We start from the raw sequence: 17375 nt of genomic DNA on the forward strand, positions 1-17375 counted from the left end.
GCGCCAGCCTCATTGGCTGATATGTTAAAATAAATAAATTTATCTCTACAGAACAAAGTGATATTTAAGGGGTTCAGAAAAAAAAAATTATGTACGTCAATCATGAATATACAGTATAGATTCATACTTGAAAAGAACCTCCTTTTAACCATATATGATTAGCATTCCTAATCTTCAAAATTTCTGTTGCTTCAAATATGTCCATGAAAGATTGAAGTGTCCAGTTTCAGTTTGACAGTTTGGCATGCTCATGATTGAACGAAATATTTCTATATAAGCAGCATAAAATTGTCACCATGTGGGTACTGTACTGGTGCTCTTGGTTAGGTCTTCATGGCAAAATTAATAATAAAACATGGTCTTAAGAGCATAACAGGCCCTGGGAAATGCGGTGTACTGTGCCTCTAATTCAATTAAGTAGGGCCTCCATGTTAGTGAGGCTCCCGGGCAAGTGCCTATCGGGCCCAATGTAAGACGTCACTGAACAATGAACATATTCCACTATCATGCGCAAGAAGGGTCGCGCCAAGGTACTAATGCCCGTTTTGGTTGACGTAGTATAGGCTTTCAAAACAGATGGAGCTACTCATAAGTACTGTACGCTGCTACTCTCTTTTTATATTTGATTACAGTGACATAATACTCAAGTTGTCTATCACTCCTACACGCGGATGTAACTCGACACGACGGTTTAGTGACTGTTTTAACCTCCTCACTTAATTCCGTTCCACCCTCGTTCATATCATTATTAGAAATTATATTTAATTGCTGGGAATTGGTATATATTTATTAAAGTTAAAATGCGGCTTGCTAAGCGCAACCCCATTTCTACGATAATCACATTTACAGTGCCGGTATGGAGTGACTGACCTGGAAAAATCCATAGCTTCCCGTACACTCATCGAGACCATTTTGCTAAACAAACGGAATAGGGTTGTGAATTAAGTCAAAGGTTTTTGAATATGTTCCTAAATATTTTAATACTTTTCATTGCGAACTCTAATCAAGTCAACGGGAAGTCCAGTCCCTTCAGGTATGTTTCTATTGTTGAAAAACATTTAATAAATAATTAGGCCCACAATTAGTTTAATAAAAAACCGGTCTAATTACAATATTTCAAACTTCCTTCGTGACATCTTTTATATAAATAAAATTTATCTTAATGAATTTAAAAGAAACAATTTTTCAAGTGCATTTAGCTTTCCCTAATTGAACTTCAACTTAATTATTGAATCTTGAAGGAGACAGCGGGATGGAGTGGTGATATTGGTGAGTCATGTGCGGCAATTAACGCCTCCCAAAATACCTTGCGCACGACCCTACTTTTGGAAGGGATCAGCAAGTGCTGCCGCATAGCGCCTTTTTTCTGTGAGAGACAAATGGGTGCATCGTCGACGTTTCGGTATCGTACGGTCCCACCAAAACGCCGAGGATGCCGGGAATACTTCGTTGCCGTTTATGGGGGATACGTTTTAGGTATACAGATTGCCTCTCAATCACACTCTCTCCTTCAAGTTTCTACTGAAGGTAGTTTTGATAGGCAAATAACAAGATTAAATCTCGCCATTGATGAGTCAAATAGTGGTGTTTAAGAAAATCTTAATTTCTTGTTAATTATCAGTGATTATACCAAAACCCTTCAGCTAGTTGAGCCATTCGTGTCGAAGTTAGACTGCGACAAAGTGAAATTCGCTAATAATGAGAAATTACTTGATGGCAAAATTTTAGCGCCGGACTCCATTGCTGAATACAATGGTAAGCATTACTACATAATATTTTACAATAAGGATTTTCGTAAGTATTTCATTCGTCATAGGATATTTTTATGCTGGTGATATGAATGGTCAGATAGTCAAATTCAACGAAACTTCAATAACTTCACTGCCCGAAATACGTAATACCCCTTGAGTATCAGTTTATTACGTTCAATTTAACGTCGTTCATTTGGTTTTTAAGCCGGTGCTAAAAATGGTGAGCGACGATTTTTTGGATTGCGTATTTTTGATGGAGTTATCATAGCGGTAGATACTTTCAACGGTGTCTATTCGATAGATTTGAAAACGTCAAATTGTAAGAAGAGTTAATTTTAAAAGCGTATGGAAAGACCCTTTTCAGGGGGCGCAAATTTTCACCATGGATATGTATAATGTATTATGGATTCCCAATTAAGCCAAAAGGCTGGCCACCAAATATGCGTTACACCCGCGGCTGTAAATCTAGGCGAAAATAGCTGGGTCACGTGGGGAAAAGGAACTCTATCTCTCCGGGGAATCCTGAGTGGTGGGTTTGAAATTTTGCACATGCGCAGAAAGACAAAATACGAATTTCCCTCTCACTCACAAAGCTTGGGGTGGGTGTGGTGGTTGTTTGGAAGTCATAACTTTTCTCTGCTGAACGGGAGCCTAAGCGAAATGCCTTGTAAGAAATGGGAATCCATAATACCAATGGTGGATACGTTACAAGTTATAAATATCAGTATTTCTACAAAGATACGTCGACTGAACTATTATCGTCTTACGACGAGAATGGTAACCTTAAGTACCCGTTCTTGGACGACTTTGACATGGATGTATCGACACAAACACTTTACATTGCTACCGCAACGCAAAAATTCAATGAGACAGAACTTGGAAAAGTTACACAGATCGGCCTGACGGATAACACGGGAATGTGAGTGTATGAGTTAACAAGTTTCAGCTGCCACATCTTCAATTAACTTCTTTTCTCGCCTTTTACCTACTGAGGTTCTAAATTCAGAACTTGAGTCAAAATTTATTTCTAAATTTAGTACTTACTATATTTCATAATTATATTATTCATATTGTACACTCTCAGGGTAATCAAATATAATTTGAAGACTAAAAAAGAAGAGATTTTGATTCGTAATCTGTATTTTTGCAACGGTATTCAACTTTCCCCGAACTACGACTCTTTACTAATATCCGAATACACGAGGGCAAGAGTTTCGAGGTAAAGTTTACTAACATAACTGCAAGAAGTTGTTAAACTTTACATGGTTCTAAGAAAACCATATTACTGTTCAATTTCAATGTGAAAAACTGCAAATTTCCTTCCTGAAATCTAGGTTCCTTATTTTTCAGGTACACTTTGAGGGGACCTAATGCGGGCACGTTGAGTGTTATAACGAAGACCCCGGGATTGCCGGATAATATACGACCGAGTTCAAGTGGCGGATATTGGGTTGCTGTCACTCGTAATGTTACATTGACAAACGAAAAATATTTGGAGGTAATACTAAAATACAGAATTTAATACCCGGAGAAATAGGCCATTACATTTAAACAATGAAGGATCTAAAGACTTATTCTTAGTTTATTTAAAGTTTCGACTGAAGTAGTATTACAATACGCCTTGTCTATTTTTGAAATTTACAGTGCGTGGCTTTGGAAATCAACGAAGATGGTTCGACGAAACAAGCAATCATTCCAAATGGAAATGTACCTTGCTCGTTGACTCAAGTGACAGATTTCAACGGAAAATTGTACTTTGGATCAATTACGAATAATTACGTTTTAAAAGTAACTCCATAGATGGTCGCAGACATATAGTGCAATATCGTTGTCAAACTTTGGTGTACTACTTTACTTCTTAATAAAGTTTATGAAATAAGCGATTCCTTCATCATTTGTTAAATTTTGCCTTAGATTTCATATCCCATGCACGAAAATTTGGGTTTTTGAGGACTGAATATTGGACAGTTGTTTTACTATTCTGCTATATTTATCAAACTGAAAGTTCCATTGGTTTTTTTGGGGGGTCAAATCTTCCTCGCTACATTTATGCAGTATTTATATTTGAAAAAGCTTTCAACTGTGCTAGATTAGTCTTTAACATCGCTTTCTATTGGCAAATTCCTAGTAGACAATGGCAAACGGCATTTAATTTACCATGAAATAACAGTATAAGTTTTATATTAGACGGTGTACACAATTTATTAATGAAATTTTAGCTCAATACATAATTACACAATTTTATTTATAAAGTCATTATTATTTTACATGCGTGGATAATTTAAAATATTCATCATTAACATCATGAGAGTCGTTCTAAAACATAATCTTTAAAAATTGCATCTTTTAAAACAACCAATTAACCTACGCTACTAAAAACGAACCGACAACATAGGAACGTGATAACTTATACATAGCTGTTGAAGTCAATTGTGGCATTGAGCTAACCCTTAAGTTTTTGCGCTCTTCGTACTTCTCGTACACCGCTGTCAACTTTCCCGTCTTGGCATAGATCAAATTACCACAAATCTGTCGTACAGTTGGCAATAAAAGGTCCACGGAATATCCGGAATAGAAAGCCAATTGCGCTGACCAAGATGGTTCCATCGGATGCAATGCTTTCATTGCCACGAAGAAAGAAGATGCGGCAATCAATGACGGTGGGCAAGGTGCTAGCTTGGAATCAACCAGGGATAACTCCATCAAGTACTTGGCCGTGGCGTGTGTTTTGACGTCAGCGTTCGCAGCTCGAGAGATTCTTCTTAAAAACTGTATGGGTAACGGACAACCCACGTTGAAGTTCAAACCAACAAGAATGCTTATTTCCATTTCCATGACTTGTTTTTTCGTATAGGAGTTGTCAGTGACGTAGAGTAAGTCGTTGATTTCGGGGAAGTAAACCTCTTCGAACTTGCACGCGATGAAGGTTGCCGTGATTCCAACCAACTGGAAAATGTCTTTTGGAATGCATTGAACCTCAAGGAAGCGATCCACGATGGACACCGTTAAGTACAGCGTTTCAACAAGAAGGTCAAATCGACGATGAACCTGAAATTAAAGCGAAATCAAAAGGTTAATACCTGTTCTGCAAATAGATTCAAAAGCGACATTGGTGGCAACTGACGTCACAGATTGACAGCAATTTACCTGAACGATCCAGTCAACCAATGTATTTCGCATGCGACTTGTGATGTACTTCTGGGTTTTCATGAAATTCTCCGAGACCGACATGACGCTTTCCCGCTCTCTTAAGTACTCGTAGATATCAGCGGCAAACTGAGGACACAAGTTGACGTTGTTGGAGGTGTCAATGTCATGAACATTTTCTGGAAACCGCCTTGAAGAGAATGACGTAAGAGTTGCGTCTTCCTGATAGACACTACTGTAATCGGTCGCCGATGCAATATTCTCTTCAGGTCTGCTTTCTTGACGTTCATTGGTAGTTGAAGTAGTAGATTCACTGGCTAGTACAAGGTTTCCAAGACGTTCGGTGGCTGTAGAAGCACGATTGTAAGGTTCAACGCGAGCGACCTTGACGGTTTCCTTAGCGACTTCTGGGCAAATTGTTGTTGATGGTTTTTTAGCCTTCACATAGTTTGAAAGTAAGTCCCGCTTTTCGTTACGGTTATTCTTGACATCATTAAGAACGGGTCTTTTTTCTTGGAGAACCAAGTGTGGCTTATTTGATGGCGCAACAACTGGATTACAGTTCTCCTTGGTAGTTATTGAAGCATACACTTTGGCCATATTGCTTTTAAACTTAAACTAAACAAAGTCCAATTAATTAGCTAGTACTTTGCTCTAAACTGTTTGTGATGCTTTACTCCATTAACTACTTCAAGAAGCGATTGTGAATCTGCAACGCTCGATTCAACTTTAAATACGTTTTCTTTTAAAAAATTGTCAAAAAATTTTTAATTTCCACAAACTCAACGTGGTTTTTTACCTTCATGTAGACATTGATTTTTGAAAGTGTTGTGTCCTTAAAAATACTCTACTGGCACTGAATTTAAAAAAAACTAGCCTTATCTACAGTATAGATTTTTAGCCTATTTTATCATATGTAAATTCCATGTTATTCTAACCATAAGTAACATAATAATGTTACTTATGTTCTAACGTACAATGTGCAAGCACGGGTTTCGATGATGATTGTATAATCTCATCTATAGGTGTCTTCTGCCGAAAATGGAACTGATAGAAATTCATTACCAACAGTGAAATGGCCTTGTTTTGGCGAATTCCATAAGTAACGCCGTCGCTCCTCAACAAACTATTATCGCTATCGTCAATCTGTTTTCGCTTTACAATTGTTATAGCGTAAGCCTGTGACAATAAGTATTAACATTACAATGCAGCAAACAATCATTGCTTATTTTTGCTTATAAACTTATGAATTAGATTATAAGCCTATGGTGCTCTTCATAAGTTTAGGTTAAATTAATAGAACTCCTGGTGGCATTTGCTGGAAACAGAAACCATCGCCTACTGTCTGTTATATCTAGCAGGTTCGGCATCTCAACTTCAAAAAGCATGGAAATATCACTACGTCATGGCTCTACAGACCATTTCGGCAATTATATACCCGCCATTGCCGCCATTGGGGTATTCTCCCTCGCGCCAAGAAGCACGCCAGACGGAGCCTTAGTTCACTACACGCGGTAGGCTAGCCAACTCGCACTGTCTCTAGCTTAGAATAAAAATAGGGCAGCAGTATCACACAATACCGATACTCCCTACGACAGACCCATACTTATACGTTATATGGTTATAGTTGCACATATCCACGACACTTACGAAGATTAGATAAACTTAAATAATAGTTACATCAAGCTTTGCAATGACAGATAACGAGATAAAAAGCGCATTGTCACAATTAAACCTGTACGGCGTATGACTGTATATAAAATTTAGAGCGACCACAACTACATCGTTTTAGTTTACATATATTACAGTGCACCTGCGTTATATCTCTATAAGACTTGAGGTAAACACGTTGAAATGTCGGACCCTGCGAATGACGAGTCTTTCGCTAATGAAAACGAAGCCCAAATCGAAGAAATAGCTAATGAACCCGAAGTAACGGAAACAGTCGAAGCCGAAAGACTGGTAAGCGTCGAAGAAGAGTCTGTGGAACCAGAGAAACCGGTATTCTTCTACGCTGCACCCAGTAGACAAGGTAGATTTTCGAAAGATAAAAGCACAGAAAAGAAAGAAGATTCCAAGAAAAATGACAAGTAGTCATGGGAGACAAAGAGTATTGCAAGAAAGGTGCAAATTAATTATCGAAGGCAAAAGTGACAATTTTGAATTTGAAAGTCGTGTGATCATGTGTTTTTCCAAGTTGGTTCTACGCTGATTGTCATTATAATATATGATTTCTTTTATGTATAAAATTGCACAATGTATCTTAAAGAGATGATATTTTATAAATCATTCATTAATTTTTGAATTGAAACATTTTTATTTTGATTACAAAAATTTGAAAATTATAATAAAAAATAGTGGGAGCAGCTTGGGTCTGAGAGCGCGCGATCGAATGGGCTATGTCGCGGTAAAATCCCTGATTCGGGTATGCGAGCAGACGACGCTAGAATTAGTACGAAAACTTGACTGATTCAGATTCGTGATGATTTTGCATTCAATAAATGTTTTTATAAATTGACATTAAACTAATTAAAAACAGTCTTAAAATACTAATTGGCCAAGAACAATAATTTACAAGATATAATAGGTTAGTAGAGTCCAATCTTAACAATATTGACGTGAAAACACCAAAAACACCATGCTTTTTCTATGGGACACTTAGAATGTTTCATTTCCCCCATGTTACGATTTACTGTAGAATTCGCTTTTCGAGATATTTAACCTAATCTTATTAATTAAAATTATAGCCGTTGTTTTGAAATACATGACAATCAGTATCAGCTTGAGAGTTGTTTTATCAGTCATAGCGTGATGTCTTTATAATTTTTAAGTTTTTAGCATTAGAATGTGTAAGAAATGTTTTAAACCAATGTATTCAACGCGAAAAATGGTGTACGATAAACTATGGTAAGTTGTATCAGAAGTTCAGAACATCAGAAGCTTATATTTTGTATGGGATGTAAAGTGTATAATATTTTCTCTAAAAAGTGATTCATTAGCTGTAATGGTTTTAAACAGATAAAGGGTATTGAATAGTTGAATACATTGCATATTAGCGTGTGAGGCTGCTGACTAGTATGGTAGAAGCACAAGTTCGTAAGATATGTTCACTATAAGTTTGTCACTGGTTACTGAGAGTCAGAGCTTATCATGAAGTGACGTAGGTGACCTAGGGTAGGTCATAGATTCTCATAAAGCGACGCCTGGTGAGAGGCGCTGTCAAAGCCTCAAAGGCTTAGTACAGACTAAATAGGAAGATGGACTTCAAAACCGCGTGTAGTCAATTCTCGCTTGCCCTTCTCGTAAGTCTCTAGTATTACGAAGTATAGGTAGTGTCATACCCACGGAACATATCTTATAAACTTATGTAGAACCAAATGTGAAAGTATGACAATGGCCATAGAGCCTGCGTTAAAAAACGCGGACATCAAAGTTTCGCCATTAACTATTTAGTTTAATAGTGACTGATGGACTTGCAAACTCGCGACTGAAAGTAGCTCAGACATTTATGCTCCTTGGTTTAACCATAGCCCTCTCGATCACGCGCATCACGACGCAAGCTGCTCGCGCTATAGCTAAAATACCGAGATTTATTTTAAACGTGTCTAGTTTTACGCGCTCTTCTATTGCTTCGATAACCTTACTTAAATCCATATTATACCTTCAAATACCTTTTAAAACATTACCAGCTACTCTGTCCTGACTACAAACACAAATCGAGGAAGTTCTAGCATACACAATAGCAGACGACGATAACCGCGTAACCGCGAATTAACACAAGACCTATTTTAAGGGAGTGAACAGGCCCAGTATAGCTACGCCAATAAAACGGTCAACTACGGCGAAACTCTGATAACTCTCGACTTTTGGCCATTTTCATACTTTTCCTCTCGTTACTCGTACTTTTGGTAGAACTTATGAGAGCATCACATCACTACTAAGGAAGAAATATTATACTGATAAAAAAGCCACAATTAAATTAAAATTAATCTTCAAAAATAACCATATCTTTATTTACAGAACCTAATTAAATTAAATTAATTTGAGTGATAAAAATGGAATCACCGATAATTGACTTGACATTGCCTTTTCCATCGTTTCTCCAAACGTGCTTACAAAACGCCTCAATTTCCTTATTATGGCTTAGTCCTGACGTCATAAGTCAAATTGCGCAAATCCAGACTGAAAATAGAGAGCATTTTAATGCGCAATGGAGTGTGGTCGAAAGTGAAATAATACAAAAGAAAATCAACCTTTTGAATTTACCCTGTAGTCTGAAATCAAAATTAGAATCAGTCTGTAAACGTATCGGAATGAAAATTCGAACGTGGTATTATTTTCATAGCGAAGACGAAGAAGGATTGTTTAATATCCCGAAACTGTATTTGAAAGAATATCTTTTACAAATAAAATTTACAATTCACGGTTCGATTAACAAAAAGGCCATGATCGCGATGATGGTCCGAGATGAACGATTGCCCGTTTTAAAGCGATACGAAATGGCTTGTCAGTATTGTCTAACTGATGATATACCGAGGCTATATTACGAAGCCGGGACAGGAAATATTCCTAGAACTGCCTTAACTAGTTATTGGAATCAGTTCATGGCTGGATATCCTTCGAATTTGAACATACATGATGAAGGTTATTACTGCATTTTTTTTACGTAACGTGTTGTAGTCAATATCATCGTGAAATATGATCAGCAGTTATTAGGGATGGGATCTATACAGGGTGGTAGGAGGACTGAAGTGCAGTGGGTTTTAGGGACGTTTTTGAAACAAGGATGATTTATGTCATTATGCCATAAGGTCCACCCTAAAAGAGTTATGATAGGAGTGTGTCATACAAACCTGGAAAAGTCAGGGAAATAAGTAGTTGACAAAAACCTCAGGGAAATTTCGAATTTTTAGTAAAATTCAGGGAAATTTGCGTCAAACAGGGGCCGATTAATTAAGCAAAATGTTTCTTGAACATTCCCTCCATAGGATTAACATTACACTAAACTTTGGAGGCTCGTAACTCGGGTTCTACTAGAGATAGGGGGATGTCCTTTGATTATGTAATAGTCATATTTCCCCCCGCCCCTTCGTTAACATTTGCTCCATAGGATACTCCACGGGAAAAACCTGGAAAACTCAGGGAAGTATATGGGGAAAAACCTGGAAAACTCAGGGAAGTATATGGGGAAAAAACCTCATGGAAATCTCAGGGAAATTTGTTTTCCAAAAGTTGTATGAACCGTGTATAACTACCAGAGGGTGCCACGATAGGACGCCTCTAAATGTCACACGTGACCTTAACCGTCAATGATATAAACGGGGTCAACCCAAAGGAAAGGGGCAGCAGAGACCCGGCCGATAGTCGCGGACGGGGTCATGTCTTCCTATTTAGTCTGTACTAAGCCTTTGACAGCGCCTCACCAGGCATCGCTTTACCTCGAATAGTCGAATCTATGACCTACCTCATTCACTTCATGACAAGCTCCAGTTTATAAGTTACCAGTGACAAACTTATGGCCAACATATCTTATGATTCAACTAAAAATAGCCCACCGCACTTGGTCCTACTGTCCTTTTTGGAACACCCTTTATTGCTGATTATTCATGTTGAAAAAGACAACTTAGAAGTTTTTAAATTCCATTTACACTTTTGATAATATTATCCTAGATATTTTAGAAAAGGCAATTTTAAACGCTTGGATCTGCAATTTTGAAAATTCAATGCGATATATTTGGGAAAAAATATCGCAAGAAAAGAAAGAAGAATATTTGAATATATTTATAACCAGTGCCAAATATCCCAAAAACAAACCAATCGGTAACAGCATCGTTCGATTTATGATCGGCCAAATGACCAATCGCCAGCAATTAGTTGATTTATTAAAAAGCGATAATTGCCATTGTATATTGTCCATTTTCAAAGACTACCCGACTGTCTTGCAGCGGTTTTACGAGTTTTTAAACGTCTCTAGTTATTTTAAGTTACTAATAGACGGAGAAGCTGATGCTGAATCTCATTCAAAAAACTCGTGTTGCTTAGTGAAATTTTATTGGGACCAAGGCCCGGAAGATCTAAAAAACGAAATATTAAGACAACCTGATAAGTTTGGAAACTTGTTAGCTTGTCTTTTAAGCGTTAGATTTCCGAACCGCGTATTTCATTTCTTACACATTCTCGAAGATACGAAACTTCTTACGAATAGTGATCGAGAAGCCTTGGTTTTTGGCGAAAGTGGGTTCCGAATCTGCGAAATAATTATTCGGAAATTAGTGACTGAAAGATCACGAGAACCGGCGGCGGCAATTGGGTGTTTAAAGTATTATTTTGAAGCTGTTTTGTCGTCAAATGAAATGGGTTCCAAATTAATCGACAAGTTAGATTCGCTTCTGGTTCAATCGAATTTACGTGGAGCGTGGATTGAATATGTGAAGGATTTGTTTTTGAATGTTGTACATGAACTTTTTCCGGATACAAATAAACGTCTCAAATTAAGTTAATTTTTTAACTCTTGAATAATCACAACACAAGAGAGTTCTTTCCGAACGTGGATATGATATTGTAACTCATCATGTAAATGTACTGTACTTGTTACAGTTTTGTAAATATTCCCTTTAATGTATTTTAAACCTGTAATTAATGTGTGTTAATTATTATTAATTTTTAATAAAAAACGAAGAAAGACATAAAGTATTGTTTAATGCATAATGTTCTTTCATTATTAAACGAAAAAAGAAGTATTAATTTTATTCGATTAAGATTATATTGATTAAAGGGATTTGTAATAAAGGAACAATGCAATATATGATTTGTTAAAACGTCACTCCAATGGACGCAGCAATTGATGTAGCAATTTCCAACCGTCTACAAACGGATTAACTTTGGCCTATTCGAATTAGGTCATAGGTCACTATTTTCTGAATTTTTCCCTTATCTTCCGGGGTAGAGGGGCAGATACAAATACTGGCATGCACAAACGTCACCGCACGATTATGAGCTGAGCTATACATAAACGAAGCTCGTTGCCGGGAGTGTGGCGCACTCCTGTAAGCCAAGCTTCTGGGCGGCAAAGTTTGAGGGAATACGACACATGTCGGCGATCCTGCCCTATAGGTGCCGACTGTCCCGTGTCCGCCGGAGGTGACTTACCCCAATTCCACCTTCCGTCACCTCCCAAGTAAACCTCATTTCCTTCCCTGCTTCTACACATACGACCTAGCGGCCCCCGTCAGTGCTGGGCCGCGTAGGGTCTCCCGCTCAATTCTTCCTGGTGCTCAAAGCCTAACGGCTAAGCACTAGTGTTGTAGGTGGAAAAAAAAAAAAAAAAAAAAACGAAGCTCGTTCCCCTCGGAGCGTTCTGCAATTTAAATAAAAATTAAAACATACACAGCTACGCAGATATAATTAATAATAATATGTAATATAAAACCCCTAGTGGATGTTAAGTGAAATAATTTAAGCGTTTTGTGAGCATTACTACCGCTTCATGACGTTCGTCAATTGGTTCCAATTTTTTCTGCTCGGTCTTCTATACCCGATGTGACTGCTGTTCAGTCTTCTACGTCGGTCACAGACTCTCAGTATCGAGTAAGGTATTTGAAAGCGAAGTTTCAGTGTGTGAAGTTTAAGGTTTTGGATTGGCGTGTAAATTTTGGTATGTGATGTAATTTAATTGCTGTTATTTTACAGTTATACTCTAATATAATTATAAGCCTCGGCATATTTTAAGCCAATGTTGCGCAGCTTCATGTTTAGACATGGTTTAGCTATATCTAGTGTGAGGCGTTTCTCCCCGATATCTAGGTTGTTTTAGGCCTACTTGATTTTATATTTACCGATAACATCTTAAGTATATCATTTCGCTTAGAAGCCCGTTCAGCAGAAAGAGAATGAATATGATTTCCACCCCCAGCCTCTTTCGTATTCCTTCTCTCTGCGCATGGGCGAAATTTCATACCCACCACTCAGGATTTTCCGGAGAGATCCTCACGTGACCTCGCTATTTTCGCCTTGGCTACAGACTTAGAAATAAGGATAATTTTTAAACTAGTCCTTGGGACCAGTGACCCCCTAGTGTCCTAAATAATAAACTGGTCTCCGGAGTGGTCCCAGCCTTTGTTCTCCTATAGATTTGCAATTAATAAACTGGTCCCGAGGACCAGTAACCCCCACTTTTTGAATTAAAAAACTAGTCCAAGCAATTAATAAACTGGTTTTGGACCAGTGGACGTGTGCTATTTCTAAGTCTGCTTGGCTAATGACCGTCTCACATCCCCGGGTGAAATTGTACTAAAAGTGTTTTAAACACAACTATTATTTTATAGGTTTTTCATCGCTGAGGGTTTCGCGGTCTCTGCGCCCAAAAATGGATGAAACGACGTCATCAGAACTTGACCTAAAATTACCAATTCCATCTTTAAGAACAATGTCGCTCTTGAAAATTGGAACAGTGCTTTGGCAATCTCCAAGAATTATTACGGAAATCAAAGATCACTGTGTAAAACCCATTGCCATGGGAAAATTCTGGGACCCTCAAGATCACTTTCGCAAGTACACATGGACATACTGGGAATCTGCAGAACGCCAAGTTCTTCAATCAACAAGTGATTTAAATTTACCAAACTTTCTTAATGAAGAGTTGAACGAAATTCTTAAGGAACTAGGAAACGAAATATATGAATGGTGCAATCACCAACGACCTGTCTTCCGTATCCCATTGCCTTTCAACCTCTCCTTTATCATGATTAACTACTATTTGGACAAATTAAAGTTTACCATCCACGGTACTGTAGACCAAAAGAAAACGATGGACTTACTGATTCAAGATGAACGTGTTGACTTGTATCAACGTTACAGACAAGCCTGTCATTATTGCCTAGAAGAACGTATGCCTGGTCTTTGGGAGGAAGTTAAACGTCACCAACCATATTCCACTTGGATTAGCTTGGAAAATATAGTGAAATACGAAACTCCTATAGTCTCCCTATGGACCCATTCCTTAGAAGGCAAACTACACCTCGTAAGGTATTACGTATCATCCTTACAAAAGAGTACACCAACAACCCCAATTTTAGCAAACCCACCGTTTAGAAAATCGATAGATAGTCAACCATTCGAACCAAAGCCGATTAACGCGTCACCATTTCATCTCGCTTTTATGTACGCCTGCGAAGATAATGGAATAGGCCAAGTAGCTATGACTTACTTTTGGGAAAAATTGACACCGCCGGAGAGAGACCAGTCTTTAAACACGATAATAGATAAAATCCATAACTCCTTGTTCCATGAAAATATTGGACTATTTCCATTCCTGTTGTCTAAACTCAACCCAGAACAATCACGAAACGTTACTTCGCAGTTCCCTAAAATGATTATGAGCTGTTTTCTTAGCTACCCGATTTCATTACATCCGCAATTTTTTCAACCACTACTGAATATGGCAGACATTCGTGGTTACTTTAACGTATTAAATTTCATAGTATCGAACCTTTTTGGTATGAAATCAAAACTAATATTCACGATTATCTGGAGTCGTGCTTCACGCGTGATTAAAGAAGAATTATTCTCACGGCCCGATTATGTAGGAACTCTGCTATCACGATTGTCGCGTTCAAACCCGTCCTTCAGTACGTCTCATTCAAAATTGGACTTTGATATTTTTCGCGAAATCCTTTCTGAATTTAAGCGTACTTCGAGAAATGACAAAAAGGTTCTAATTTTGAGCGATAATGGTGTTACTATTATTGTAAATTTTATTCATAGATATATTACGTGTAAAAACGATGTAGTTTGTCTGGATTTACTCAAATCATATTTGAAAGTTTTCGAGTTCGAGATGTCAGAAGAATTCTCTCTGATGTTACTAAAAAGATGTGATTCGATTGTTCCTGACGAAGATGATTATCGATTCGAGTTTTATTGGTCTGGAGGAAATAAATTTTGGAAGCTTCAGGGAAGACAAATATTACGCGATATTTTGAAAGAAATGCTTGCGGATGGTTCGAAAACAGAGAGCGATTTGCTGACACCTGGTGGAAATTGTTCAAAAAAACTGAAATCTTCTAACAGTCCTTGATTTCATTGCGATAAACTGAAACCCTTGCCGACACTAAGTTTCCTAAATTTTTTGTACTGTAAAATATATACTATATAAATAGTTGTATGATCCTTAACATTTAAGGTTATGTAAAGTTGTTCTAAAGGCAACTGATGTTTCATTTTTACTTTCTTTGTAGTTATTTCAAGTTTCAAAAAAGATATTACTTAGTTTCCTAAATTTTCTGTACTTTCAAAGAAAAATATATACTATAAATTGTTGTATGATCCTTAACATTTAAGGGTATATAATGTTGTTCTAAAGGCAAGTTATAGTTATGTTTCATTTTTTCTTTCTTTGTGGTTATTTCAAGTTTCAAGAAAGAAATTACTATAAGTTTCCTAAATTTTCTGTACTTTCATAGAAAAATATATGCTATAAATTGTTGTACGTGCCTTAACATTTAAGGGTATATAATGTTGTTCTAAAGACAAGTGATGTTTCATTTTTACCCTTTTTTTTTGTTATTTCAAGTTTCAAGAAAGAAATTACTAAGTTTCCTAAATTTTCTGTACTTCAAAAGAAAAATATATACTAGGCCTATAAATTGTTGTTCATTAAAGCCTTAACATTTTAGAGTATATAATGTTGTGCTTAAGGCAACTCATTTTTCCTTTTTGTTTCGTTATTCATATTTCTAAGAAAACATTTATGTAAGTTTCTTAATTATTATTATTCTTTTTTCATTTAAAATACAAATGTCCGTTGAGAAAAAAATGTTCAGTTTCCACGTGTGATGTATTTTGAATAATATTGAACTTTGTAGTGTTTATATTTAAAAAAAAATACGAAATAAAATCCTAGAATAAAATTCGCTGTGTTAGAATTGTTTTATTACAACCGAAAATTACAGGCGTCTCAAAAATGGACGCATGATTTATTCAATTATATTGAATATATTTTTGTCGCAATAAGAAAGTTGATGTCGAGTTAATAGACCGGGTACAATTTTAATGTCCAAACATTACATACACGGACTTTAATTTTATTCGAATGCGAAATCTAGTTCGATTGTTTGAATAATCTTTTGAGCAATAAACAAGTTGGGAAAACCAAAATATTACCTCTCCGAGTCAAGACGACTACTTACAAACTTATTTACCCAGATATGGAAATGTTTCTTAAGTTAAAATTTATGAAATATTAAAGCAGTATACAAAGCATAGCAAATTTACTGTAAATCAGACGACATTTTACATCCAATAATGATATACTTGTACACATTAAAATCATCCGATGGGGGAAAAACGGGTCATCGGCGTTTTATAAATGACGCTAGCCTAATAAAGCGTGCAAGGTACCAAGGCTTAACAAAAATTGTAGGATAACATATTTATAGAGATAGATAACAACTTTTATAATTAAAATTAGAAACTAACATATCTCTTAAAATTCTCGCGTGATCAACTGGTTTCACGCCAATTAAATAGCTATAGTCCGATAGAGGTATTTGTATTAATTCCTCCATAGTTTTTTCGCCAAGCTGAGAACTACGCGTTTTACGTCACGTTATCCAAAAAGCCGACTATTTTCTTTGAGGACCGCGCTAGCTCAGCGCTAAGCACCGTAACGTCAAAATTCAAAAACAAAATCCCTGGGCCGCGTTCAGCAACGCTGGGCTCTGCTGAACGCGGCCCAGATTTCCACCATGATAATAAAATTTAAGCCTAATTATATAAAAGTGTATTTAACTTTCGGCTCACTCTGAACCGTTAATGTCTCTGCATACAGAAACGAAAACCAAACCCAAACGTTTACTTTTTGGTTCACTAGGCCTATTGACAAATAAGAGGTCATTTGACCAACATAGCAGGATTGTGCTTGTATTCACTGTGATTTTAGAAAGGATTATGCTATAAACAGATGTAGTATAGCTTAAGTAATATATAAACATCCATTTTAAATAATAATATTAAAAAAAATCTTTGGAATATCAAAATGAAATAGAGCTTTAAAGCTACAAAAGTACTAAATGCATCATAATTACGAAAAATATTTCCACATATTCACTTTATATTAAGGATAAAGGGAATATTATGGTTTCTTTACACATCAAAACAAAACGAACTTCTAACGCAGCGCACTACTGTAACAACGGACGGACACATACAGACAAAAACATAGACTGCTTTTAACTCTTTCCGTATTAATTTTGAATTGAGAAAAAAGATTATCTTAAATATTAAAATAAATATAATTAATATTTAATATTTTCTTCGTTAGTTATTCGCCTTATTGAACGTTACATCGTTTTGAAAAAGAACAATTAAACATTCTTGAGAGACTTGACTAATATTGGCGTTTGAAATGAAGCATACGCCGGTTGCTTCGCCATCATCAAATAGGTAGTATATAAGGGTGTCGAATCGCAGCTATGGATA

The 17375-nt window shown here is 36.6% G+C and overlaps 4 protein-coding genes across 7 annotated transcripts; 3 read left to right on the forward strand and 1 right to left on the reverse strand.

Annotated features, from left to right (window-relative positions):
* The first annotated feature begins 131 nt into the window (after positions 1-131).
* LOC149678306 (adipocyte plasma membrane-associated protein-like) lies at positions 132-3642 on the forward strand. Of its 2 annotated transcripts, XM_089836292.1 has the most exons (10): positions 132-530; positions 633-778; positions 850-1033; positions 1622-1755; positions 1817-1894; positions 1957-2070; positions 2490-2670; positions 2836-2970; positions 3102-3249; positions 3396-3642. In XM_089836292.1, the coding sequence occupies exons 3-10, from the start codon at positions 963-965 to the stop codon at positions 3549-3551; spliced, it is 1017 nt and encodes a 338-aa protein (XP_089692418.1). In that variant the 5' UTR covers positions 132-530; positions 633-778; positions 850-962; the 3' UTR covers positions 3552-3642. The 2 variants fall into 2 exon arrangements, with proteins under 2 accessions (XP_089692418.1, XP_089692419.1); XM_089836293.1 differs by lacking the exons at positions 132-530; positions 633-778; positions 850-1033; positions 1622-1755; positions 1817-1894 and having other exon boundaries at positions 2023-2418.
* A 331-nt stretch (positions 3643-3973) lies between these two features.
* Positions 3974-6663, reverse strand: LOC149678307 (G2/mitotic-specific cyclin-B-like). The gene is made up of 2 exons (XM_089837118.1): positions 4899-6663; positions 3974-4799 (listed from the first exon to the last, which is right to left on the reverse strand). Exons 1-2 carry the CDS (start codon positions 5496-5498, stop codon positions 4116-4118), a joined length of 1284 nt encoding a protein of 427 aa, XP_089693244.1. The 5' UTR covers positions 5499-6663; the 3' UTR covers positions 3974-4115.
* Positions 6664-7323: 660 nt separating this feature from the next.
* LOC149678308 (uncharacterized) lies at positions 7324-12191 on the forward strand. Of its 3 annotated transcripts, XM_089836298.1 has the most exons (4): positions 7324-7485; positions 7730-7805; positions 8919-9542; positions 10569-12191. In XM_089836298.1, the coding sequence occupies exons 3-4, from the start codon at positions 8954-8956 to the stop codon at positions 11396-11398; spliced, it is 1419 nt and encodes a 472-aa protein (XP_089692424.1). In that variant the 5' UTR covers positions 7324-7485; positions 7730-7805; positions 8919-8953; the 3' UTR covers positions 11399-12191. The 3 variants fall into 3 exon arrangements, with proteins under 3 accessions (XP_089692424.1, XP_089692423.1, XP_089692422.1); XM_089836297.1 differs by having other exon boundaries at positions 7324-7805; XM_089836296.1 differs by lacking the exon at positions 7730-7805.
* A 183-nt stretch (positions 12192-12374) lies between these two features.
* On the forward strand, positions 12375-15742 carry LOC149678309 (uncharacterized). Its single transcript, XM_089836299.1, has 2 exons — positions 12375-12552; positions 13223-15742. The coding sequence occupies exon 2, from the start codon at positions 13264-13266 to the stop codon at positions 14971-14973; it is 1710 nt and encodes a 569-aa protein (XP_089692425.1). The 5' UTR covers positions 12375-12552; positions 13223-13263; the 3' UTR covers positions 14974-15742.
* Positions 15743-17375: the final 1633 nt, after the last annotated feature.

This window comes from Phalangium opilio, unplaced genomic scaffold (assembly GCF_054372755.1).
Source record: "Phalangium opilio isolate 3A_F unplaced genomic scaffold, DU_Popi_V2 ptg000042l_1, whole genome shotgun sequence".
NCBI lineage: Eukaryota > Metazoa > Arthropoda > Arachnida > Opiliones > Phalangiidae > Phalangium > Phalangium opilio.